Consider the following 25,732-nt stretch of genomic DNA (forward strand, 5'->3'; position numbering starts at 1 on the left):
AATAAAAACGGTGCGTCGATCTTCTGGAACAGGCATAGTGCATTTTCAGCCAGCCCCGGTTGCTCAAACGCGTGGGGGAGGGGACGTCTACATGACAACACATCGAATACAGTAACTTGTTCGCTTCACCACAACCGTCATTGCTCTTACATAACAATAACCAAAGGTCTGTCGATAGTGCAGTATGTATATACTGTACAGGCTATCAGTACACAGTGGCCCAACCCCTGTCTTTGTTGATGGGTCGTGGTGAAATTAGCAGCACTTGACAGTTTCCATGTCCCCACACAACTCTGGCGGGTGGATAAGCATCCCGTCCCCTGACTCAGGACACAGCACGCTTGCAGAAGCCATCTAAGAGATTTATTGCATTCTATTGTCTGCTACAAAGTATTATTGCATGTGGGAAAAAAGGACGACGGTTCGGCTCACGCCTTTTTTTTGGTTTTGCGAGGAGGCGGTCTTCGAATGCCCCGATCTGTGTGACACGTAGCGATAGCGTCCCGTATCACTTTAAGCAACCCAAAACAGAAAAAAAGCGTAAAAAAAAAAAAAAAACGCCCTCCGCCACCCCCCTCCCCGGCTCTATTCATCTTTTTTTTTTTTTTTTGCGTCACACAGCTTTACTACTACTACTTTCAAAAACATTTAATAATATTTGCTGTTATGATGTAAATATCAAACGCAGTAATAATAATAATAATAATAATAACAATACAACAAGAAGAAGCAATGGAGAATGCGTGTGGGAGAGAAAGATAAGAAGGTGGTCGTGCATCTATCATCATTTTGTGACAAGTGTACATTGTGCTTGTGTAACCGAATGACAGCTAATTTTTTGATTTGGCGCAGGGCGGAAGGCTCCGGTCATGCCCTTTCTCTCTTTCATATAAACGTACACGCACGATTCAAATAGGGCAACTTTTCAAGAATGGGCCCCACTCTCACTCTGTCTGTCGATGCAATGGTCTACAGGTCATGGTCGTTATTCCCTCCTGGGCAGAAAGAGGAACAAGGGAAAGGTTAAGTACGTTCAAAGTCTCTCTCTCTTTGTGTGATCATAGTAGGTATCACAAGAAGAAAAGGGGATTGAGCTAGTATAAAGTATTACATAAAGAAAATGCACTCCATAGGCTGTATAACGCTGCAAAGACAAGTGCTTGAAGAATGAAAACGGTTCCTTGAAGAGGGGGTCCCACGGAGGTGAGCGAAGGGGGTACATTTAGATGACTGAGACTGGGGGTACTGAGTAAGAGGACCCAATAGACCGCCTGGACTGAGTGAGAGAGACTGAATAGATACACACACATCACACACACAACAGCAGCTCGGGCATTGGTGGAGACAACACACACACGCAAGAGAGAAGGAAGGAAGGAGATCCGGGTGCCTCGCCCAATGTGAAGCACTTTTACACAGATTGCACGGTCCTCTTTTTTTCTTTCTCTTTCCTTTTCTCTTTCTCTCCTCCTTCCACACACACACACACACACACACACACACACACACACAATCCACCTCTCCGCAAGTGTTTCGGAGAGAAACCCTCAACTTTCTCAACACTGTTCACTTGTCTCTTTCTCTCCTCCTTTTCTTTCTCTTCATTATTTGCTAGCACAACGGTCATACATACAGTGCGTTGTACCTCATTGCTGCTGCCATGTCGATCGCAAGTGAGGTACCACCACCACCACAACAACCACAGCCACCACCGCCAGCACCCATGCGTAGTGACCCTTCGCACGGAAGCACCGCCTCTGCCGATTCTTCTCGCGTTCTCGGCTCCACCTCCACCGGTCGCACTTCCGCACGCTCCTTGTCCAATAAACGGGCTTCCCATTCTCAGGCACGTCTGATGCTGCGTCCGTCATCTGCCCACAACAACGGCAGCCACGACCACAATCCATCGCCGCCCTCTTCACCGACCGTTCCTGTTCCGTTTGCAGCCGCCCGCGCCACGGAGGCCAGCTCACGGCGACAACGCTCAATATTTAAACCATCTAGCGATATCAAAGTGAGTTTTTATTTTTACTTTTCTTCTCTCTCTCTCTCTCTCACACAAGGAACCGCATCCTCGTCAGCCGCTAATAATCAACGGGCTTTTGTTGCTAGGTGTGGCGGTCACCTGGAGACAACTGTCAGATCCCCGACATCATTAAAGAAGCTTACCAACGCTTCCAACACTTACATCATCACCTATCAAATGCGCATCATCACAACAGCGACGACCCCAATGGAAACATGAAAAAGGAGCCTAGCATACATCTCCACAAGGTAAGCAACAATGAAATCCAAAATGTGGAGTCGCCCGTTTATTTTTATATAATAATATTCGGAACCAGGATCCATGGCGCCCCGTCTTCCGGTCACCTGACATCCTGCCTCTGCCACCCATCACCAAAGCCCCCAAACAACATGCCGTGTTCGACGCCAAGGTCCGCAAGGTTTTACCTCGTTCCAAAATACTGGAACTAAACCCACGCGACATTTACGTTGGCATGGAGCGTGTTGGCAGCGGGTGAGTCCAGCAAGTTCTTTGTCGCCTATTTTTTTTTTTTTTCTTACATTTTACATTGGTTCTTTCAAAACCCCTTTTTGAAAGTACTTTTTTCTATTGCATACATGTTGATGGAAGACTTGTTCTTTTTATTTACTTGCTGTTGGTTGAAAACATTCTCTGTCTTTCTGAGCCATCGCCGTTTATTGTTGTCGTCGTATATCTCCAAATTAAATTAAAAATCACACACACACACACACACACACTATTAGTGCAAACGGAGCAGTGATCAGCGCCAGCAAACGATCGAGTAAGAAGGCGCAGGTGGCGATAAAGCGCTGCTACATTGAAGACCACGACACGCATCACCATACATATATTCTGCGCGAGCTGCGTATCATGGGCTGCATGTCGCATCCCAATTTGATCCAACTGACGGAAGCCTGTATGTGGGGCGACTATCTTTGGATGGCCATGGAGCTCATGACGTGCTCCGTCTTTGGCTTACTCTTCAATGTCAGTGTCGGTCTGCCGGAAAGCTATGCCGTTCGCATTGCCCATGAGGTAAGAGAAAAAGCCCAACTTGGCAGTTGCGGGTTCCTTCGTTACGTGTGACTACTAGTACAAAGATGCTAAAAAAAAAAGAAAACACCCGTATGCAACATCATGTACAGTGTCTGGAAGGGTTGGTTTATCTTCATGCACGCAACTACATGCATCGAGATGTAAAGTGCGAAAACATCTTGCTGAGCCGCAGTGGCCAAGTCAAGCTCGGTAAGACACACCGATATCCAATTTGCCACAATTTCCACGCGGTAACAGCCAAAAACTTTTTGGATGGGAAATTGATGATGATGCTTTGGTTTTTTTGTTTATATCTGTTTTTAGCTGACTTTGGACTTGCAACGCCTTTGAACAAGACCAATTCTGCGCGATTGGGCACTGCCAAGGTAAACTTTAAAAAAACAAAGAGAGAGATTATCTTTTTTTGTTAATCGCGCCTACACTATAGTGGATGGCTCCAGAAGTGGTCTCAGAAACGCCTTATACAGAAAACGTTGATGTCTGGTCACTCGCCATCACCATCATTGAAATGATGGATCGTGTGCCGCCACTTTACTATCTGGATGGCAACCGTGAGATCTTTGCAGAGATCCTATGCGGCCAGCAGCCAAACTTTAATTTCACCATGCCTTCGCCTGCCATGGCGGAGCTCATCAGTTGGATGTTGCATCCTGATGGAAAACGCCGGCCAGGCGCCAAATGCGTATTAACGGTACGTTTCCTTTGCAATCTTATTGGCCTGTTAAACTTGTTTTCTTATTCGCGGGATATATATATATATAATATATAGCGCATCAAGCAAGAAATGATGGCCGGAGGACTCAAGTGTGCTCGTCCTGCCGATTTGGGCGCACTTGTCCAAGAAGTCTTTCCAGAACAGCAACAGAAACAACAGCAGGAAAAGCCAAAACTATAATATTTTTGTTAATTAATGATGATGATGATACATCCGTCCCACTAGCCTGCCTATCCGGTTCTCTTCCGCCACAGTAACACCCCCCCCCCACACACACACACACCTCCCTTATTGCCACCAACAACAAAAGAAAAAGGTCATCTTGATTCTTGTATATACAACGATTCTCCATCGCATCGTCTTTATCTCTCTGTACATAGGTACCTCCGCTTCTTTACCCACTCTTTCTATATTTTTATATAATATTCTATACTCTAAACTTCTTCCTGGTTTTTCTCTTGTATCAATAGTTTTCCATTTAACAACTATTTAAAAAAATATTTTATTACATATACTGACGACGATGATGATAATGAGTGCCGATGATTTGGATTTAGCTTGGTTGGTTGGTTGGTTGGTATAATATATACAGAGTTTCTTCTTGTTACTGGTCTTGCTTGTCGCTACTGGGAGGAGAAGACTGATGATGGCCGTCTTGTTGTTTTTGGTCGGTCAATTCCTTTTCTTTCTCGTGCTGAATGTCGGTCATTTCAGCAAGGAGAGCATCCACCTTGGCCATCAAGTTACCGGTTCTGGATTCGACTTGATCCATGAGGTTTTCTGCATCTTCAGCTTCTTTAAGCCATTTCCGCATGTCGGAATCGGTGTTATCATTGCCTTCTGGTGATACGGTTTTCTCTGAATTCACAATGGTAGGTGACATATTCTTCAGCCGTCGTTTTCGTGTGTGTGTGTGTATTTGGTATATTTTTTTAATAAGAAAGAAACGGGAGAGGAAATCAGCTGGGGACGTCTCCCCACTTTTTTATTTGAGATACATTTTTGTTTCAGGTTCTGCAAAGAGTTAATGCTTTTCCCTCTTGAAGTTCACTTACTACCACCCTTTCGTATCATTGTCATAGTTTAACAGGTCTGCCCAGCTAATCGTGAGTACGGAGCGTTGTAGTTATAATAAGCTATAGTATGTCCGCGTTATCTCATTAGAACGACAGAATACGCACTGTAGCTTAAATGCTACGTATTTTAAGACAACGTATGTACCTCTTTCCAACGTGTGGGCTATGCACATTTGAAGACAACTACCTTTTTATGCAAATGATCATTCTACTTGGAAGAATCTAAATTAAATAAACGCACACTCCTCAATAGAAATAATTCTAGATCACGCGATAACCTCGTTTAAAATAATTTTAATCCTGTGCAAGTCGTGATGTAAAAAGTGGCAGAGCAGTGCATTTTGCTGCAGTAAGCTTGGTTCTTGATCAAAATCACAATGGAAAGGAGTGTATGTCGTGTGAACACAACGAGTTGCCATCATAATACGTCAACTACTCCCCTCGAATGATGGCATAATAGTACTCATATGCGATCCTGCAAAGTACTACATATACCCCTTACATTTCTATCAATGTATTGTTAGCCATTTAATGATGGCCCACGTGACAGACAGAGAAGCTGTTAGACGAATTCAGGATTCTTAGCATCAGCACGCATTAACACTACAGTATTACAGTACAATGTGATGATTGCATATATTAAAAGCAGTTTTTAATATAAATGTTCTATTTATTCAGCAATACCAGCTAACTACAATGAGATACCAAAGTTGGTGATTAAGCATCTACAACAATGTGAAAGCTCAAACCACTGCTGCTGTACTGCTTGTCCGGGCCTTCAAGCGACGTTGTAAAAGCTGAAAGTATATAATTAATTAAGCGTAGTATATGATTGTACTCTCGAACCAGTAATAGATGGACATTGGCTTCCAGGTGAGAGTCTTTACGATTGATGATACATCACTGGTGTTATTATTGCAAGTTTGGATCACCTCACCGCAAAAAACTACCCCTTATACTTTTATATTATACGTCGTATAATGAAGTCTTTAGCACAAGTACCGGATAAAGGCATAAAATTATTTATGACAGACCGCACTCAGCCGGGCCTTTAGCAATACCAACGACTACTTACCCGAATTTTGCAGGACTTTTCTGGCTGAGCTGCGACGGTTTTCGTATTCTCTTTTTTTTTTTTGTTTCCTCCAATTCCACAGTCGAACTTTTTTTGATTTTTACAACCCAATGCCTAAAAATGACCGATAGCAATAAACAACCTCGAGAATCAAAACTAACGACTGTTCGAGACACGACGGTTACATACAGAGAATCTCCATTTTTCGGCGATTGCCGAGACGTGGATGATTTTCAAAAGCTTAATCGCGTGGGTGAAGGTACATATGGCGTGGTCTAGTACGTGTAACCTCCCCCCCCCCGATATGCAACACTGGCAATCTGGCTACCATGTCTCCCTGCTTTTTAAAACTTAACAAAACGCGGCATTGTAGTAGAGTTAAAGATACTAGAACCAAACAGATCGTTGCATTGAAAAAGATTCGAATGGAACGTGAAACCGACGGCATGCCAATTTCGAGTTTACGCGAGATTAGTATTCTAAAACGCATGCGACATCCGAATATTGTCAATGTCACGGACGTTGCTGTGGGAGCCAAGTTGGAGTCTATATTTCTAGTTATGGAGTACTGTGAACAGGTATTGTCGTGATGGAGGAGGGTGCTTCCTCTAATATATCCACAGTTACAATATATAATTTATGCTGATCGATTGCGGTATGGCGACCCGTGCTTGTGCGTTTTTCTTTGTTGTTGTTCTTGTTCTTGTTACAGGACTTGGGAACTTTGCTGGACATGGTGCCTACTGCTTATACTCCTTCTGAAGGTAAACTAAGAGCTGGAGTTGCTTTTCGATTGATAATCTGTTTTTGGATCTAATGGGTGTTTTGGGTTACTAGTGAAATGCCTGATGCTACAATTATTACGCGGCCTTGAGCATTGTCATAGTCAATCCATTATACATAGGTAAGAAAAGCAAGCCAATGAGGTATCAACAAGGGCAGCATGTAGTTTACAGTGTGGATGATGGAACATATTGAACTGAAAAAAATAATTGTACCTACAGAGATTTAAAGATGTCCAACTTATTACTCACATCCACTGGGTTATTGAAAATTGGTAAGCACATGGGATGTCTCTTGCTTTTGTCACTACAGAAAAAAAAGGGGGGGAAGAGAGAACAGGTCTAATAAGCATTATTACTCACAACGGCTTCTGCGTATTCCTCCTTCATCCAGCTGATTTCGGGCTGGCACGAACAGTCAGTCTACCAAGTAAACCAATGACACCCAACGTTGTCACGTTGTGGTATCGTGCACCTGAGCTACTTTTTGGAGAAGCCACGTATACCACAGCAGTGGATCTTTGGTCAGCTGGATGTATTCTGGGCGAGTTAATGCAACATCGGCCCCTGCTACCGGGCAACACGGAACAGGCAGAACTGGATTTGATTGTCAAGTTATTGGGTACCCCCAACGAACACATTTGGCCCGGATTTTCTAAATTGCCTTTGGCAAAGTCATTGATCTTACCAAAACAAGAGTAGGTTCCGTTCTTGTTCTTGTTGTTGTTGTTGTTGTTTTATACGTGATCACGCATATATATATATATATATATATATATATATATATACACATTACGATGAGAGACTGACGTTGGAAACTAAACATTGTGTGTGCCTGTTTCTCCATATCAGCTATAACAATATCAAGGTTGTGTTTCCGCGTTTCAGTGAAAATACTACGAACCTCTTGGCAGGTTTGCTGACATACAACCCGCGAACTCGACTGACGGTAAAACAAGCACTAGCTCACGCATACTTTTCCGAATCACCTCGAGGTAAGATGAGAAAGAGGAAGGGGGGAAAGGTTAAAGGTTTTTACTGAAATGAAAAAATCGATAATCAGCACAAGATCCATCCCTTTTACCAACATATCCTGAGATCAGAAACTTGGTTTCGGAAAAAGAAAAGTAAGTTTTGAGAAGATGTATATCATCTTCTTTATGGTTGTTTTCTTTTGTGGCATAGTAAGTATGAAAAAATAACGGATAATGTAGATCACGGCGGGCACATGATGACGAGAGGAAAAAGAGGATAGCGCACGCAGGGGAAGCTATGGATGGAGATAGCAGCGATATGTTTGGTACACAATACAAAAAAAGAAAGGTTTAAAAAAACAACGAAAAAAGGTACTTTCTCCTTTGGGATACAAGAAAATGGTTAGTGCGAGTGAATGGATGTATGTATGTATGTATGTATGTACGTATATGTATATGTATGAATGAGTGGTTGTATATATGTATGAGACTGGGGTGCGGGATCAAGAGCGCAAAGTTGAGAGAGTAGAGAGAGGGTATAGCTACACTGGAGCAGGGTATATGCTAGATGTTGTCACTTCGATGGGTGATGGGTCGTCGCAAATGGACTTTTCAGCTTCAGGGATGTTTGAAATGTCTCCAGTGGCAGGGTCAACCCGAGAAACTTGGCATACTCGCGCAGAATGCATCTGGGCCCATGGTACAAGTGGAATCACGCGATATCTGAGCACTCCTCGCACAGTTAATTCATATGGATAGCGTATCAGTAATGACCTTGATAAAAAAAAAAAGTTGTAGTGAGCATATACTGTACAACAACAAACTCAATAGATAACGATCATGTATCTTAACATACCATCGTTCATTTCCACTGCTGTCTCCTTTTGTTTTTCCAGGCTCTTTGATTTGTATTTGACTAGATGCGATGCTGACGCTGGGTTTAAAGAACCGCGCAGGTTGAAACACAAGTGGTTCATCAAGTTCATAAATGGTGCCTAGAAACTCGACAGGGGCTGCCATTGCTGCTATTACATAATAGTAAATGGAAAGGAGAGGGGTGAAGGTGTTAGCCATAATAGATGCAAACCGGACTAGTACACTTTGATATGGCGCATCATTACCGGATGATGTATTGTTTATTGCCATTGAGGAAGCAGCAGCAGTAGTAGTAGTAGTAGGTACGTAATGACTGGACGCGAAAACACTGAAGGAGGCATGTGATATCTCAATCGACCAGAAATTGGTGTTTCTAAAACATGAAGAACTTGCATAAGCTATTTTATTGTTTTTGGGCAACTTGTACCTTGGGAATGTTGGGGTTACTACGGCTGAACCGGGGTTGGATGCGACTATCTCTATGTGTTCCTCATTGATATACCCGCGTGCGCAAAAAAAAAAAGAAAAGACTTACCTGGCGCGAACATTGAGATCAAAGAACAATTCCTTGGCGGACCCGAGCACATTTGCTAGCTCCAGTACCTCGACTGTCGCCAATGGTAAGGCCGTGAACACCAACATGAACCACATGGTGGTCATGGCGACACAGGTGCTGAAAAGAGCCCAAAGGGCTATTGTTCTCCTCCGTCTCGTCTTGCTGTTGCTGTTGTAATGATTGCTATTTTGTTTGTGCAATCCCAGTTTACTGGGTGTGTTGGTCGACGAAGAAGACATTACAGGGATTTTGTACGCAATATAAACAAATATGATGTAATGGTGTTTACCAAGTTGTTACTTACCTCTTGTTACTGCTGGTGCTATTATTGTAAAAGGCACCTCCTTGCCGACGTTTGCGTTTTGGATTGGGTGATGAGTAACGTGGTAGTAGTAATGGTGCTGCTTCTTCGTCCGCGTCGCTCGGGTACCAGTCATGCTGCTTTTGCTTTGAGTGGAAGTAATGGTGTCGCTTACTGCTATTATTATCGTTGCTGTAATTACTATGTGGGTATTGCTGTGGTGGAGTTGATGGTTGCGATGGTGGACGGAAAGAAGGAGCCGATGCTCGAAGCATGGCTGTTGGAGGCAAATCAGATACAGCTGAGCGCAGTACTGGACGGCGTGGTTTCGTATAATAAGAGTCGCCATCGGTGTGTCGCTTATAGTCCTGGTTTGCTGACCATTGAAAAGAAGCCGGGAGCGTGGGATACAGCGAGCTATGATCGCGATACACAAACGCTTCCTGTTCATCCGAGTCTGAAAAAAGAAAAAGCAAAAGTTCGTTATTGTTACTGCAATCGACATCGTACATACACACACACACACACCTCCACACTTCTTCCACACAGAACCCTAATTTGTATATATCAGTCACTCGCCATGGGTTCCGATAGATTCTTCCACCAACAGCAACAACAACAACAACAACAATAGTAGTAGTAGCAATGATAGTCCTAATATGTGTATATCCCCACCCCCAACCTTATCATCCCGAAGTTTACCATTTGCATCCAGAACAGCGTCGCTCAAGTTTTGTGCAAATATCTCAGTCGGCTTGATCATGGATTTATGAGGCCGTCGTCTATTGCGTTTAGTGGTGGTTTGATGTGGTGCCCGAGTCGATTCACTGCCAGATCGCACGCTTTTCGTGTCAAAGAATTGTTACCATCAACCCCACATACAACCATACCCGTGTTTTTGCATTAATTTTGGTTTGCGTTTCAGTAAAGTTTTCATCATGCGAAACTACCTGCGACCCGCTGCCACCATGACGCCTGGTTTTTTCATTATGCGAAAACATCGGTTGTTGTTCTGGAAACACTGCAGTTTCAATAGTCAGTTGACGCTCTTGATTTTGTTGCTGCTGTGGTTGTTGCTGTTGCTGTTGCTGTTGCTGTTGTTGCTGCTCTTGCAACGACTCCTTTTTGTTCCCGGGTGACTTGAGGGACATGTTCTGTTGCAATCGTTCGAGTGTCATGAATCGAGAGGCGTCTGAGCTGTGAATGGTGTTGAGTTTCGGTCGACCTCCTCCTCCTCCTGCTCCTGCCGTTGTTGTTGTTGTTGTGGGAGCAACAGTAGCAGGTCTGCTGACAGTCAACTCTGGAGGAGGCGTAAGACCAGCTTCTTTTTTCAGCAGTGCCGAATCGTCTTGCGAGTCAGGGACGCTGAGCGAGACCGTGTCTTTGGATTTATCATCCATGAAAATCCAAAAAGGCTTATCTTTGAGAAAAAAGAAAGGAAAAGGGCCGGTGCGTAAGGAGAAAGACAAAGTAGTATTTACAAGGACAGGAAAGAACGATATGACGTGAGAAAAGAGAAGAGGGAAAGAGAAAGAAAGAAAGAAAGAAAGAAAGAGAAAACAACAAAAAAAAAAAACTTGTATCACGTATCCTCTCACACCTTTCCTTTCCTTTCCTTTCTATACACCACCACAACAGCAGCTGCACACACCATCACAGCTTTCTCGGCTCATGTATCGGATGAACCCTTGTTTATTGCTCATGACAGTCTCTTGAACACCCACTTGCTGCTTTCCTCCATCGCCTGCTCTTGCCTCTCCTTGGGCTTGATGAAGACCGAGTGCTCTCCAGTGGTGAGGTTGACATAGTCCACAGACTCGACCTGCATCACCAGAAGAGCAAAATTTTCATAACCAGCCTCAAGCAGCTTTTGCTTTGCAGGATCGTGGTTGACAAACCAGCCCTCATTGTCCATGTTCTCGATTGCCAGCGGCTCTCCGTCGCCTGCTTCGGGGAACGTGCCACGAAGCTGATCGTTCATCCGATACCATTGCCGCAACCGCTCAACTTGCCAATCGAATGTATTACCACCGTCACTGTTGTCTCCTGCTCCTTCTCGGGATAGCCTTGTCAAAAATGCCCGAGTCGCAAGACCAGTACTCGATGATGCACTCGTGTCCTTTGCACTACCAGCTCCTTTCTTTGTCACTGGGTCGGGCAATACTCCACGCAACGCGTCACTGGTTGTGCCTGCCTGCACAGCAACCATTCGTCCGTGGACGCGGAATTGTTCCTGTGTTCCAGCCATGAACCTTGTTTTTGCATTAGGCACCGTTCCCACTGTCTTGGGTTTCTTGTTCCTTCCTCTCGCTCCTTTCCCCTCCCAAAATTATTTTTATTTTCTGGTTGGTTAACCCCTACCAGCTGAGCTCGACCATCGGCTGCGCTGCGATATCTGCCATTTTGCGGGACCGTTTGGCTGAAGTTACTGTCAATAGTTCGCTTTGCCAGCCCGTCTCTGACCTATGATCTTCTCCTGCGAATCCTCTACATATAGCCAGGCATGATAGTTATTTTAAAAAAAAATGTCTCTTTGCAACCTTTTGAAGGGGCGAGTGTAATACTCTCTATTGTCAAGCAAACCTGAATACAACGGTCCGATTGGCTGGTGTGCCGTCAGGGCGAACAGTGGCCAGTGAAACATAAGTCGCAGACAAGCCTACTCGCTCAATGTTGGTTTGCAGTTGTGATGCTAGAAATGTCTTCCATGGTGAGCTTGACATTGTCTCTGGTTGGCAGGGAATCTCTCGCGGCAGACGAGAACGAGCTGTTTTATACGATTAAGAAGAGAAAACGTGCGTCCACATAAAGCACGCGTTGTGCCACCTTGGGAAAAAATGTATTCGGAGACATAATTATTTCCCAATCCGTCGGCTTGGATAATGCCTCTTCTGCATTGGCGGCCCTCCTCAGGCGTCCCCTTTTGTTCCTTAGCAATTATTGAAACTGTCAATATATATTTTGTAATTGGCATAAACTGCACCAAATCAATTCGCTTATCTTGCGTAGCTAGAGACGATACGATAGTCCCATAGCAACGTCAGCGAATAAGACGAGATGTTCTGACGTTGTGATCGGGAACCACCAACCACATGTACTACAGGCCTATGCTATTAGCTCGGGTTAGCGCGGGTCTCTAGGTTACATCTCTTCGGAGGGAAAGGAAAAAAAAAGAAAGAAGGCTATGCAGTACCGAAAGATCGCCGTGCATTATCCTTCTCTGATATTCAGCTACCAGAAGGAACGCCATCCACAACGATGCGACTGTTTCTTACTTGATGTGGGTTGCCACATGTTAACACCAAACAAATTTAAACTCATGTTAATCCATACTCATTTAGTAAAGTACGTGTGTGAGTGCATGATGCCACCGACAACAGCGGGTGAAAGGTAACAGAGTCTTGTCGCGTAGCAACCAATTAAGCATTCAGTCATCATATCGGCTATGACTTCCGTGGAAACATAGCCACAATCATTGCTCTTGTCAGACATTTAAACGAAAACATATCATACAACTTCACGCATCTGTAAAGACTGTTGTACTACTTGAACGTCATGGGTGAGTGAGCGAATATGCGCGGTAACTTTGCAGCAAACAAGTGCTGTGTTGCCAAGCTCCGCAAATGGTTACAGGCGCCTCTTTTTTTTTTTTTACTCTTTTCTCGTTTTTGAAACCTTGGTGACAGTTTAAAGCTTTTCTGTATTCGTTGAGAGAGGGAGTTAAAGAGAAAAGGAGGTGTGCCAAACCGAAAAATAGTACAGGAAAAACGACGATCCGCCTGCGAAAAAAGAAAAAAGGACGAATTCCTACCCACATACCTCATGGATAATCCTGCACAGGATCCAACGTTACCACCGCAACCACCGTCCGACGATAATGGCGATGTAGCCTTCAATACTTTTATAGGTGTCGTTGTGTCGGTGTGTGGTAATGTAAGTAGTTTTCCAGTCACCCTCTGGAGAAGGTCTGAATAATGAGAATACTAGCTTATGGTCATTGCAACGTTGTGTTTCTTCTTTGTAGATGCTTATTTCAGTTGCGCTCAATGTCCAAAAGTTGGCAGTAAGTTTATATTCGAGAAGGAAATGCGGGAAGAAAAGAGTCATATACACACTCGTATGATAGAAAGAGAGAAAGAAAGGTCTGCCCCAATTTAATAATGAATGCCGCGTATTTAGCATAATAAAATCCAAGAAAACCAAGTCGCAAAGTACTTTGCCAATATGGACGAGCCTCCACGCTGGATATCGACTGCGCAATCATACTATCCGAGCAATGCCTTTTTTCCAGACGATGGATACTCATCCCCACGTTCATCGGCAGAGCTTCCACGGTCCGAGCAAGAGGAATTGGATCATCAAAAGTTCATTATGGCTATGGCACAAGAGCAAACGCGAGGAGAATCCGATTATCTGAAATCCAAGCTTTGGTGGCTCGGTATTTCCTTGATGGTCTTGGGAGAAGTCGGTAACTTTGTGGGTATGTTTTTGCTATCACCTCATTTCCTCACTTTCGGTGTTCATGTGTGTGTGTCTGTGTCTGTGTTGGGATTTCTCGCATTGGCCCAGAGCCCCATTTTCCCCTTGTATAACTCCAAACTCACAACCTTCTATACTTCATATTCTCAAGCATACGGATTTGCACCTGCTTCGACCATTGCACCCCTGGGAACGACCACGCTCGTTACAAATGTAATCCTGGCACCCCTGATGCTCAAGGAAGTGTTTCGAAAACGAGACCTGCTTGGAGTGCTCTTGGCCGTTTTAGGCGCCGCCATGGTAGTTCTGAGTTCCAACTCAAAGGAAACAGCAGTAAGTTAGCATAGTCTTGAAACTGTTTCTCTGTTAACGGGTTATCCGTGTGTGTGTGTGTAATGTGTGCTAATAGTAAGGTTTGTTTTTATAATTTAGCTCTCACCAGATCTCATTATGGAAGCACTTACACAGACCCGGTCACTGGTCTTTTTTATCATTACAGGAATAATGATCACCGCCTTGACTATTTTGTCACCTATCTATGGCTCTCAAAGCATCATGATAGATCTCGGTTTGGTTGCAATCTACGGTAATTTGTCAATGCTACACATAGAATTTTGCGAGAAATGTGGATTATTGTTAGGCTTATTGACTGGACTGATTATACTGCTCAGGTGGATATACGGTGCTATGTACAAAAAGCGTATCGTCATTGCTAAGCTTAACCTTTTTCAAGATGTTTGCGTATGTTTGTGTTCTGTATCATTTGCTCGTATAAACAAGTTTCGATATCAGTTACTCAGGTGTTGATTTTGGTTTTTTTTCTAGTTATCCCGTGTCCTACGTGCTGATCCTTGTTCTGGTGCTAACGGCTATTCTTCAAATTAAGTACTTGAATAAGGCACTCCAACGGTTCGACTCGACTGAGGTGATCCCTACACAGTTTGTGCTGTTTACAATTTCTGCTATTGCAGGAAGTGCTGTTCTTTACCATGATTTTGATGATATGACCATGGATCAAACTTCAAGGTATGTTACAGTTTGACTTTACGATGCTTGATTCATAATGTATCCATTCTGATCAAATATGCGTAGATTTATGACCGGCTGTGCTGTTGAATTTCTCGGTGTCTACTTGATTACATCCAAGCGAGACAAGCAACCGCCTCCGTTGTCTGTTAGAGCAGACAGCAGTTCGTCAGTAGAGTTCACTACAACCTCAACCAACAATACACCGGTAGATGAAGCCGTTTACGTATCCGAGACGGATGAAGCAGTTTTATCATCCGATCACAATGGAGCAAATAGCACCTCGAATAATCCTGCTGGTACTGTACAACCAGCTGCGCCGCCACGTTCATCGTCGTCACCACACGCGCATTTCGCGCCAGACCCTACATTCCCGCGTCGCTCACTAACGGCGCGCACCGAGGGTCTACTCAATCCAAACAGAATGAGCGCGGCTTTACGATCGTCAACAGCAACAACTGTTCCTGTAACACACGACGAGTGGCATGGTAGCACCAACAACAACAACGCAGCCGCCACCGCCAAGCAACAAGCACACCGACGACGACGACGAAGCTCTGTGTTTAGAGGAATTTCGTTGACGTCGCAATTGGTAGACCGTATCAATGAGGAACCACCTAAACAGCAACCGATCCAACTGCCACCATCATCGCCTACGTGGCAACAAGCATTCGGGTTACACCATCGACGTGGAGACTCTTTAGGATTCAGTAATTTGATTTCAGGTTTGACAGGCCATAACAATCACCAAGGCAATAGCAGCAGCCACTCTGCTAGTGCAGCTACTGGTATCATAACATCAGGAGCATCATCACCATCCCATCACCCATCCACACCCGTCGGTAGCCACCATCATGATTCGATTTTACATATCGAATCCGATGCGGACGCCGTGGAAATCGATATCCCTACTGCATCCACAATATCCTCGCAGCGCAATAGCGAAGATGATCGGGAGTTGGTCCCAATGGGGTCCAAGAGAAACTCGGCACGATTGGTTGACATCGAGGAGAACACCGAATATAGAGATTTGAGTTGATGATACCCCCCCCCACTCTTATTACATTTTTTTTTTCTTTACCAAAACTACTACAACGATAACTTTAACTTTCGTTTGCCATATATATATATATATATATATTGTATCAAAAATCGACTGGATGATGCCTTCCCTTTTCTTTAATTGTGCCATGTGTTGTGGTCACTTAATATCGCGCCTCCCATCTAATCAGTATACTTGTTCTGTTTTTCTCCCAAATTTGTATCTCCCAAAACACCCTCATCCCCAGTCTCTCACTCAACGATAACAAGAATGATTCACCATACACATATCTAATCAAAAATGAATATCAAAAGAAGGCTTGTTTTCTTTATTCTTCTGCAACTTTTCGCTTCTTGTTCTTGTTGCGAGCCTTATCCGGGGGTGTTTGAACAAAGTCAGGAAGATCGAGCAATTTCCGAAGACCAAAGATGGTGTAAAGATCAGGAAGTTTTTCCACTACATGTACCCGATTTCCCTGTTAGCAAATCCAAACCGTATATTACAAAAGCTTATTCCCAAAAAAAAAAAACTTACCGAGACCAGTCTCAATAGCGTTGACTTGCTTGACAAGTTCATTGTCAGCGGGCAAACGCTCATACTACAGAAAAAAAAAACGATTGATTTTTAACTTTTACTGTCTTCCTCTCTCTGTGTGCCTGGACGTTACTCTCGCCTGACATCCGATGTTCTTCTAATCCTATAGGTCTATAGTTACCTTTCCTTCTTTTTCTTCAAAGATCGCCAACAATTCGCCCTTGTCTCCTTCAGCTGGAGCAAGCGATACCCATAATTTGCCTTGCGAATCAAAGCATGCGTCCAATACTGTGGATCCAGCTTCCTGGGTGCTCTTATGGACCAACTTGTTATCGGTGGTCCATTCCAAAAGCACAATAGCACTCGTTCTATATCATTTTTGGTTGGTATACTTTAAGCGAAGAAAAACAGACAAAAGATAAACTTTATAACTCACTTTGCGAAGACAATAGCAATCAACTTTTTGTTTGCATCAATCACAAGTCTTCGTACCATTGGTTCTTCAGAGTTAGCATCGGTAGCCTATCCGATGTATTAGTCGCATAGAAAAAGGTGAATCATTTTTCACATAGTATACCAATTACCTTCGCCATATATGGTTGAATGTATTCTTTGATAGATAAATTCTGAAGTTCTTTTCCCTTCGAAAAGTCCCATACACGGATAGTGGTATCACCACCAGCAGAGATCAGCAGAGATTCATCCCAGGGTAAAAGCTGGATGTCGGTCACAACGCTAAACAAGAACAATCAATCACCCACGGCTAAACATACTAAGAGGGGTATTTCAACTCTCTGAAATTTTGATCCTACTTACTCAGTGTGTCCAAGACAGAAAGATTCAATGTTATAGCCATTAGGATAGTTGCTCACGCGAATGTGTTCATCTCGATCAGACGTAATAATAAACTTTTCATCCTTTGACAGAGTCTACAATAGCCACGAATAGCATTAGTTTTAGCTATTCTCCATTCCATCGGTTTTTTTGTGCTAACTCACCATATCTGTCACCATGGAAACATGGCCCACGACGGGCGCCAGCTTTTCATCTTCCTTTCCATCATCACCCTTAGCAGGATGGCTAATTGTTTCAAACGTCAAGGCGAGTCATTGTACACTACGATCATTGCAATGTAAGACGAGGTCAAACTTACCAGTAAACATCACCAAATTTATCTGCACAAATAATCTCAGTCGAGGCATTGTTGAATTGGAACGCATTGACGCGCTTGTTGGCCACTCTAATTTTTTACACACAAAAAGATCAGATCCAAATCCTACTTGGGTTAAGGTCACAGCACCATAATCCCACATGTCCAAGGGTGCGTGAGCGTGTCTAGTGATACACTCAGAAATGCATATACTTATTTACCTTGAATACTTGAGTGTCCAGTTCGAGGTATCGTATACATTGATCTTCTTGTCATCGCCTGTGGCTGCAAGCAATGAGCCGTCATTGTTGAACGTCATTATACGGTACAATTCGTTATACTCCTGTTTACGATCATTTTCAGCAATGGGTTTAACAGCTTCACCGGTGCTATAGTCAATTGTATGATCGATCAGTCTCTTTTTGAAGCGCGTCTAGATCAAAGTCTTCTTAAATCAAAGTGTAGGAAACAAAAAGTCACCTTGTGTTAACAACGATGAATTCTTTTCCATTGGCGAGTACGATCTCGGGTTTAGAAGGGCTGTGTGCCACAGTTGTGAATGGGATTCTGAGTGACATGATCAAGAAAGTGTCACAAAAGCAGAGGAAAGTGAAAAATAAAGTGGGACTTTGAAGTCGCCAAAAATTGCAGCAATTTCCTTTCGTCATATGGAAACCATAGCAGCCAAAAAAAGAAAAGGCAGCTTGTGTTTTCTTTGTTATACACGCATCGCTTTGGGTCAATCTAAGGCCACTACTATTGTTAGATAGCACGTTGAAGAGCCATGTTTTCATCGTGAGCTCTAGCTGTACGAAAAAAAAAAGCTTTCTTCAAGGATAATATGGCTTCTTTGCGCCGGTGCTAATGCCAAGTAAATCCTTTCCAATATTGCCTTTTCACAAACGTGCTTATTCTAGGTTTTTCATTTTTAAAATGGCAATAAAGAAAAGGAAGATAGCCCATAAGGCTTTTGTCTCTATACTCCAATATCTGTAACATTTGGTTGAGCTACAGTGGACAATAGAAAGGCAATACCAAAAAAATTCATCACAAGCAACGTTTTACTAAAGAGGTTATTACAAATTGGTCACGTCAAAAATGACACCATCCACCCCCGTTACATTGACTTGTGCCTTTTATCTCTACTCAAAAACGTTCTATACAACAGCTTCGATTTTATAAACCCAGTTTGAAAGACAAATCAAAGAAGGGCTCTTCATTAAATAATGTACGAATATCATGGAAACCAAGATATTACAGGACATTTCGAACAAAGAACTTGTCCAAATGTGTGTGGGTCGGCTCTATCATTCGCGACATCGGGTAAACTTAATCTTGACCATACTTCTCTCCATCATCTCCAATATTCCTGGGATGTAAGGTCCCAGTAAAGACGGACATGATCAAAAGCACATATTAATCGACTTCACTATCTTGCGATGGTTTCTTGAGCCGTGATTCATAGCTCAAGTGCTTGGTTTTTTTTTTGGAAATCAGTCTCTCTACAATTTATCCAGTAGAAAAATGACGGTGCCTGATAGCAACTCTAGATAATGACACAGAGTACATAGCACTTCAGCAATAACAAATGGCTGTACATCCCGAATCAAAAAAAGGGCTTTTTTTTTTCACTCACATTAACTTTTGTCACCTTTAAAAACCTTTTGCTAGCTTGTTGAGCTGTGAGCCCCAGGGAAACTTTCAATAAGTTAATAAAAGTTATTATGAGTAGAAACAGTATTTTTTAAACCCAGGATGTCCTCGTATTGTGTATTAGCAGACAAAGAGAGTTTGTTAATAATCAGCTATCGCGAGCCCTCCACTTGACTGGAAGAAAAAACCATGGCTCCCTACTTCATTGTGTATCTCTTCCGTCGAATACACGGGTGCGCCTTAATGCTATTGTGTTGTTTCACGGTGACCTTTTGATTCTTGGCCCATTGACAATAAATGGTTACTTTTTGATAACACAGAATGTACGTAGTGACAGATGCTCTGCCTTTCCAATCTCTACATGTATATTTGACCATATAAATCAGCGTTTCGTCGTCGGCGGCGGAACCACCACGGTGAGGTTTGTTTGTTTTTTGTTTGTTCGGAAGAATAATACTGTATTGTAACATAAATAGCCCTCTCTGTTACGCTGATCAGCAGTTGTTACTACCCCACAGTCTGTGTAACTGTGTATTCGGAAGACCATGCTCCGTTCTACATGTAAATGCGCCATCATCTCTGTGTGTGCACCAGACAGGCTCACAAAGAAGAGCGTGGGTGTCTTCTGGACATTCGAGCATGGTGGTTGAGAGTATTTCGGTTCCCATGTCTGTACATATAGTAGCAACAAGACTGTTGCTGTAAGGCGTTCAAGGAAGGCAGAATATGTCTTATCATACTCTACTACTTTATACTGTAAATTGGTCACGTTTCCAACGACTACATTAACTACACATTCGACTTTACTGAAGAGGACCCAAGCATATGCTAGGAATAAGGGACAGAGAGCAGAAAACAGACGGCAGCAACAGCGACACTTATATACGGACCCACGGTGACAAGATGAAAGTCGGATGTATGCGATGTAGTATTTAGGTTTTCGTGGATGCAATATCGTGTCATTTGTAGAAACTCTTTCTTTTTTAGCCCGTCAGGTTAGAGAACAGACATGTCGTTCTCTGTGATACTGTCCATTTGCACAAAACAGCAGAAGATGTCCAAGTTTTTCTGATATTCAGGAACCCCAGCAGCAGAAAACTTAAATTGTTGGCGGGCTGAAACTTTAAATTGATAATAACAACCTGCTACATGTTTGTTTCATCCTGGTTCAAGTAGCTGGTTATCGCGTCATTCCTTCTTCTTTTGTTACTGTATCTGTAGAACAATGAAATTAAAAGATTCCTGTAGAAGATACATATCGAAAAGAAGGTTGGAGAAGGGGCAATGTGCAGGTGCGTAATAACGAGGTACCTGCACACATATCCCGTGATCGTGAATCGCAAAAGAGAAAGTATCAGATACTCTGGCATATGACAGAGTTATGAGAAGAAAGCACATGCGGGACAGCAATGAACATCCGATTTGCTTTTAACACAAGAGATGAATATGAGACCTCAATGTTTGCTCTCGACTAACACAATCTCCTATGAAATATCATGGATCAAAGAGGAGTTTCGCTGAGCTCCGGTTCATCACAAAAAGAAAGACGATAAAGAGGGTTACAAGAAAGTCTCTTTCGTGAATGATGTAACCCGGCAGATGATGATACTCAAAACAGGTTGTCATTACAGCATTACGTCCCATAGCGCGTGTGAGATATGGACAGTGGGTTGATGCGTCAACAGGTAGCACAAGATTTGCCAAACAGAGCAATGGGACCCCATATGGTTGCTTTTATACCAAAATCGATAAAGCACAGTGGAGATAAGGTGCCATGCACACATAATGAGGTGCGTGAACCAGTGGGAAACACAATAGGTGCGCATGCCTTCTTTGTTTCCAAAGTATACGACTGGTTTAAGGGGATAGGGTGGTGCTAAGTTGGCGGGGCAGCCAAGCAGCTAGTGGCCAGCCCCCTTTCGCAGTCGGGATTCCAATCATTCATCAACGATAAAGAGCGGACCGAGTCAAGTCCACCTGACTTGAACCTTGTTCCATGTCAAACGAACAAAGGGAAATATAAAAAGACACCCCCACACAACCCCCCCATTCTTTTGGACTTCTTTTCTTCTTTTAACTATTTCCCGTTTTATCCTTTTTTACTCTTTCTCCCTCTTTTTGTCATGGATCGGTCGTCCGACGGAGAAAAAGGTCGCCAGCGCCAACGAGATAATAACTATGGCGCCATCAACAATGCGTCCTCTTCGTCTGCAGAAGTCGAAAGCAGCGACACTACAGCTCGTCATACCAACAGATTAAAAAAGCGTGCCACTGCAAAACAGCGCGACTACAGCAACGACGAAGCTGGCAAACAACGCGACCTCGACAACGGCAACAATAATAGTAACAGCAATGAAGACGACGATGAGGGTGAAGACACCACAATGGACGACAGCGACCATCGGTCGCCCGACGACGCTACTGATAGTGCTGATAAGCTCCGATCGCGTACAACTCGATTCAGCAATGGTGATGGCGACGATCGAGCATCGATCGATAGTGGAGAGCATGAAATGACACTCAAAGACAGACAAGAGGTATGTTCACCATCAATAAATCATGATTCCCATGGTTTGTCTATGTATCTATCAATCCATGGATCTTTAGTAGTTGCTGCATATATGATAACCACGCTAGTGTGTATATCTCCTATAGCAAATGAATAAGCGCCATCCGTTCGGTTTGCCAATCTGGAAACCAGCCTTGTACAAAAAATCACGATCCGTTGTTCGTCGAGCCAATAGTGCACTACACTCGTCCCCTTCATCGTCCCCAGAACTGTTTCTGAACCCTGGAAACATTCTATGGCTCCTCATTTTCGGCTGGTGGCTGGCGCTGGTAATGTTTATCATATCAGTCGTCTTGATCGTAGTACCACCTGAAGGGTATGCATATGCCCGTGTCATGCGTGAACTCGCATATTACTTGCTATGGCCATTTGGTCGCTATGTCGAGCACCACGGTGAAGTGGTCATCAAGAACCCGCTGTCTCCAGCAACATCCCGTAGTGCCACGATCAGTCATGTTGAGGATGACGGCTCCTCGATCGTGTCCATAGTCACAACCGACGATGGAAGCGATGAGGATGAGAACGATGAAGAAACTGGATTACTTGGCAGATCCAAAGACAAAAAGAAGAAAAGAAAAAGAAAAGGCGTTTTGCGTTCGCTTATCGATATCGTCAAGACAGGCCCAGCAGGATGCATGTATTATCTGCTATTTTTCATTATTGCCAGTAAGTTTGAATTGTTTTTATACTTGTTAAATAAAACAGAAAGGGTGTTTTTCTTGCTAGGGAGGGGGATGACGGGAAGCATTGATAACGTCTAGTAATTCTCACGATGATAATTGAATGATTGATTCTATTAGCCCCTCTGATGTTTATCGTATCAGCGATATGCTGGCTTTGCGTGATCACTATTCCCATGTCCAAACTCAATTTCATCCTCCTTCGACACCTTCGTCGTCATCCGCTTAGTCTTCGCTTTAAGTCGAGCCCATCAGGCCAAGCTCACATGCAGCAGACCGGGCGCCCGGCAGTCATTCTGCTGTGCACATACCAAGCCATCGGCTTGCAGTACTACAAGTACACCTATGATGGCATCAACATCATGTTTATCAACTTGATGCCGCTGGTGTTTTTCGTAATCTTTGACGAATACGTGCTCAAGCACTATTTCCCAGACAGCTTCGTCACAAAACCAGCTGTGGTCTTCGCGCTGTCACTTGCATCCGTCATTCCTCTGTCCTATTTCATTGGAATGGGAGTAAGCTCGGTCTCGGCCCAGTCCAGTATGGGCATCGGCGCCTTTTTGAATGCTTCATTTGGCAGGTAAACAATAACATGGTGAAATCGGGGAACATCACCTTCGCCTACCTGCGTCACGATCCCGGACTAATCTGTGCTTTTCTTTCTCTGCGCTTCTAGTATTATTGAAATCATTCTGTATGCAGTGGCACTCATGAGCGGCAAAAGTGCCCTGGTTGAGGGCGCACTGATAGGCAGTGTCATGGCGGGTGTGCTGCTCATGCCTGGGTGCTCAATGATCAGTGGAGGTTTCAAACGCAAGGAGCAAAGGTTCAACGCCAAAAGTGCAGGTAAGTAGAGATGAAACAGTTCATCAGCTACCAAACAATAACATTGACAATTCTAACTGTGGCATACAACACTTTGATAGAGGTGACTTCGACCATGCTGATTATGGCCATTATTGGCGCTCTGACTCCTACGTTGTTTTATCAAATGTTTGGATCGGTAACGTCCCTCCCACGAACTAATTGCAGTACAAAAAGATCGGTGTTTCATATTTGTTTGCTAATATGGACATTCATATCGTTATTCAGTTTGAACTTCGATGCGCTGGATGTCCTGACACAGTTGAACCGGGTAGTGGCGGCACCATCGCATGCTCGCGTTGCTATTACGATCAGATGAATCCGACAATCGATCCGGTGTATCAAAACAGCGTCAAGCCATTAATGTGGTTCTGTGCTGCCATTTTACCTTCGGTATGTTTCATTCACTCTCTCTCTCTGCTTCTCTCCATACTACCACACCTGATGCGTTTCTTTTATTATGCTATTTTTTTATCATGAAGGCATATGTCATTGGCATTGTTTTCAGTTTGCGAACACATGTTGACATGGTGTGGAAGAAACCTGAACACAGCGCACCTCTACAGCATGGCTCGTATTATCAAAAATTGATGCCAGGTCAATTTATTTCACACTTGATCCACCATCCTGGTCAGCAACAACAGCAGCAACAGCAACAACACACAGATCAACAACACGGGGATCATCAGAATGGAAAGCAGCCGCAAATGAGTGGTATGTCGTGGTTTTTTTTCCCTCTGGGTGTGTTGTTATACGCGTATATAGTCACTAAGTAAAACACGGTTCAAACAGCAACAGAAGGTAGCATCCAGCTTCCATATAGTCCAGTTGTTGCTATGGCACCATCATCATCTACAGACGGACGACACCCTTCGCCTCACTCAATCAACACTACGATCCACCCTTCTCATTCAGAGTCTCACAAGGATAGTCCAGTCATACCAGCTGCCGTTGCTCCACTTACGTTTGTACACGCGAAAGAACCCGAAGAAGAGGAAGAAGAGGAGGCTGCAGGACACGACTCGCCGAATTGGAGCAAATTCAAGAGTTTCACCATCTTGTTTGGATGTACACTGCTCTATTCGATTATTGCTGAAGTTTTGGTTGACACTGTGGATGAGGTCATGGATAACCTTGCAGTAGATGAAAAGTTTTTGGGACTGACACTTTTCGCTTTGGTAAGTTTCATTTCTGTCTATGACTCTTTTGCTCTTCTTTTTGTTTCAACATCCGCTAAGCCTGACCTTATTTTAACTTTCTGGATGCTAGGTACCCAACATCACCGAGTTCATGAATGCCATCTCTTTTGCTTTATACGGTAACATTGTGCTCAGGTAAATATGGAAACTATTTAGAACATCAAATCGAATTGTCTCTAATTATCCATTTACTATCAGCATGGAAATCGGATCAGCATACGCACTGCAGGTGTGCCTAATACAAATTCCAGCTATGGTCGCATTCTCGCTGTGGTATAATTGGGGGAAAGAAGAGTTAGCACGCTACTCATTCAGGTACTTTACAGCTCAGAGCAGTGAAGAAACTATAAACATCTACGAGCGTTTGTAGTGGGGAGTACGATTACGATGGAAAACGTGTTAATACTCACCCACTCTAATTTACAATTGCTACCATAGTCTCGTGTTTCCACGGTGGGACGTCATTTGCGTCATTTTCTCGGTGTTTCTACTAACATATACATACCAGGAGGGTAAATCCAACTACTTTAAAGGCTCGATCCTCATCATGAGCTATTGTGTATTGTTGGCTGGATTCTACTTTATCCCTCCTTTCACCGAAAAGAGTATCCTTATTGGATTTGATCCCAGTGTAGGAGCACAACAGCAAGTGGTTACTGCACCACCCTTGATACCGTAAAATATTTAGATATACCTCCTTGCCCTTCTTAATTCACACATACAACAAACCGTACATTCCTATACACTATTCACACTACACTCGCCTGTGTGCATTACATACTCCACCAATGTCATACAATCGTTTCTACTGCCGCCACCGCTGTCCACCGGCTCCGCACCCCATTCTCATACTCCTCCTCCCTCCCCACCGCCCCAACCCACTCACCCTATTTTCCAGTACCTCTGTATACTCTTTTCTTCTCATTGTATAATAGTTTTTTGTCTCCAATATTTTGCAACATTTCTATATATTCATACTATGCAAAGTAATTGAAAAGCTCTCAAGAAAAATATGTGCCATATCACTAAAGGTTCAAATGCTACTATTTTACTTGACTTTAATTTAAGCTTTTTTTCATACATCCATCCTGTGCAC

General features: G+C 43.5%; 11 protein-coding genes across 11 annotated transcripts; 5 read left to right on the top strand and 6 right to left on the bottom strand.

Annotated features, from left to right (window-relative positions):
• Positions 1–2,426: 2,426 nt before the first annotated feature.
• BDB00DRAFT_769641 (kinase-like domain-containing protein) lies at positions 2,427–3,851 on the top strand (the record flags this gene model as incomplete). Its single annotated transcript, XM_053119827.1, has 5 exons — positions 2,427–2,518; positions 2,770–3,061; positions 3,172–3,271; positions 3,386–3,447; positions 3,510–3,851. Coding segments are annotated over 5 exons (888 nt in total), but the record flags the coding sequence as incomplete, so codon positions are not given.
• A 550-nt stretch (positions 3,852–4,401) lies between these two features.
• Positions 4,402–4,877, bottom strand: BDB00DRAFT_875790 (uncharacterized protein; the record flags this gene model as incomplete). The annotated part of the gene is made up of 2 exons (XM_053127401.1): positions 4,402–4,655; positions 4,853–4,877. 2 exons carry the CDS (start codon positions 4,875–4,877, stop codon positions 4,402–4,404), a joined length of 279 nt encoding a protein of 92 aa, XP_052976209.1.
• Positions 4,878–4,931: 54 nt separating this feature from the next.
• Positions 4,932–5,506, bottom strand: BDB00DRAFT_840174 (uncharacterized protein). Its single transcript, XM_053124746.1, has 2 exons — positions 5,127–5,506; positions 4,932–5,010 (listed from the first exon to the last, which is right to left on the bottom strand). Exon 1 carries the CDS (start codon positions 5,293–5,295, stop codon positions 5,140–5,142), a length of 156 nt encoding a protein of 51 aa, XP_052976210.1. The 5' UTR covers positions 5,296–5,506; the 3' UTR covers positions 4,932–5,010; positions 5,127–5,139.
• A 562-nt stretch (positions 5,507–6,068) lies between these two features.
• On the top strand, positions 6,069–7,861 carry BDB00DRAFT_875791 (kinase-like domain-containing protein; the record flags this gene model as incomplete). Its single annotated transcript, XM_053127402.1, has 8 exons — positions 6,069–6,226; positions 6,322–6,526; positions 6,661–6,712; positions 6,786–6,852; positions 6,953–7,005; positions 7,125–7,428; positions 7,583–7,725; positions 7,794–7,861. 8 exons carry the CDS (start codon positions 6,069–6,071, stop codon positions 7,859–7,861), a joined length of 1,050 nt encoding a protein of 349 aa, XP_052976211.1.
• A 385-nt stretch (positions 7,862–8,246) lies between these two features.
• BDB00DRAFT_884311 (uncharacterized protein) lies at positions 8,247–9,240 on the bottom strand (the record flags this gene model as incomplete). Its single annotated transcript, XM_053128317.1, has 4 exons — positions 8,247–8,478; positions 8,561–8,726; positions 8,826–8,908; positions 9,221–9,240. 4 exons carry the CDS (start codon positions 9,238–9,240, stop codon positions 8,247–8,249), a joined length of 501 nt encoding a protein of 166 aa, XP_052976212.1.
• On the top strand, positions 9,082–10,180 carry BDB00DRAFT_574253 (uncharacterized protein). Its single transcript, XM_053117910.1, has one exon. The coding sequence runs from the start codon at positions 9,313–9,315 to the stop codon at positions 10,069–10,071; it is 759 nt and encodes a 252-aa protein (XP_052976213.1). The 5' UTR covers positions 9,082–9,312; the 3' UTR covers positions 10,072–10,180.
• On the bottom strand, positions 9,888–11,146 carry BDB00DRAFT_574675 (uncharacterized protein). Its single transcript, XM_053117911.1, has 2 exons — positions 10,120–11,146; positions 9,888–9,894 (listed from the first exon to the last, which is right to left on the bottom strand). Exon 1 carries the CDS (start codon positions 10,835–10,837, stop codon positions 10,289–10,291), a length of 549 nt encoding a protein of 182 aa, XP_052976214.1. The 5' UTR covers positions 10,838–11,146; the 3' UTR covers positions 9,888–9,894; positions 10,120–10,288.
• Positions 11,137–12,160, bottom strand: BDB00DRAFT_790665 (pyridoxamine 5'-phosphate oxidase-domain-containing protein; the record flags this gene model as incomplete). The annotated part of the gene is made up of 3 exons (XM_053120979.1): positions 11,137–11,689; positions 11,799–11,924; positions 12,021–12,160. The coding sequence occupies 3 exons, from the start codon at positions 12,158–12,160 to the stop codon at positions 11,137–11,139; spliced, it is 819 nt and encodes a 272-aa protein (XP_052976215.1).
• Positions 12,161–13,087: 927 nt separating this feature from the next.
• Positions 13,088–16,301, top strand: BDB00DRAFT_980319 (magnesium transporter NIPA-domain-containing protein). The gene is made up of 8 exons (XM_053129972.1): positions 13,088–13,370; positions 13,462–13,500; positions 13,617–13,917; positions 14,068–14,249; positions 14,349–14,502; positions 14,588–14,657; positions 14,742–14,942; positions 15,009–16,301. The coding sequence occupies exons 1-8, from the start codon at positions 13,260–13,262 to the stop codon at positions 15,979–15,981; spliced, it is 2,031 nt and encodes a 676-aa protein (XP_052976216.1). The 5' UTR covers positions 13,088–13,259; the 3' UTR covers positions 15,982–16,301.
• On the bottom strand, positions 16,147–18,362 carry BDB00DRAFT_574781 (WD40-repeat-containing domain protein). Its single transcript, XM_053117912.1, has 10 exons — positions 18,149–18,362; positions 17,890–18,086; positions 17,672–17,758; positions 17,517–17,598; positions 17,335–17,447; positions 17,103–17,253; positions 16,955–17,040; positions 16,700–16,886; positions 16,519–16,582; positions 16,147–16,440 (listed from the first exon to the last, which is right to left on the bottom strand). The coding sequence occupies exons 2-10, from the start codon at positions 17,985–17,987 to the stop codon at positions 16,313–16,315; spliced, it is 996 nt and encodes a 331-aa protein (XP_052976217.1). The 5' UTR covers positions 17,988–18,086; positions 18,149–18,362; the 3' UTR covers positions 16,147–16,312.
• A 3,617-nt stretch (positions 18,363–21,979) lies between these two features.
• On the top strand, positions 21,980–25,315 carry BDB00DRAFT_769707 (Sodium/calcium exchanger protein-domain-containing protein; the record flags this gene model as incomplete). Its single annotated transcript, XM_053119832.1, has 10 exons — positions 21,980–22,556; positions 22,691–23,153; positions 23,250–23,419; positions 23,500–23,576; positions 23,666–23,830; positions 23,920–24,148; positions 24,236–24,615; positions 24,707–24,771; positions 24,835–24,951; positions 25,075–25,315. 10 exons carry the CDS (start codon positions 21,980–21,982, stop codon positions 25,313–25,315), a joined length of 2,484 nt encoding a protein of 827 aa, XP_052976218.1.
• Positions 25,316–25,732: the final 417 nt, after the last annotated feature.

This window comes from Zychaea mexicana (assembly GCF_025766255.1).
Source record: "Zychaea mexicana strain RSA 1403 chromosome Unknown BDB00scaffold_78, whole genome shotgun sequence".
In the NCBI taxonomy this organism is placed as follows: domain Eukaryota; kingdom Fungi; phylum Mucoromycota; class Mucoromycetes; order Mucorales; family Lichtheimiaceae; genus Zychaea; species Zychaea mexicana.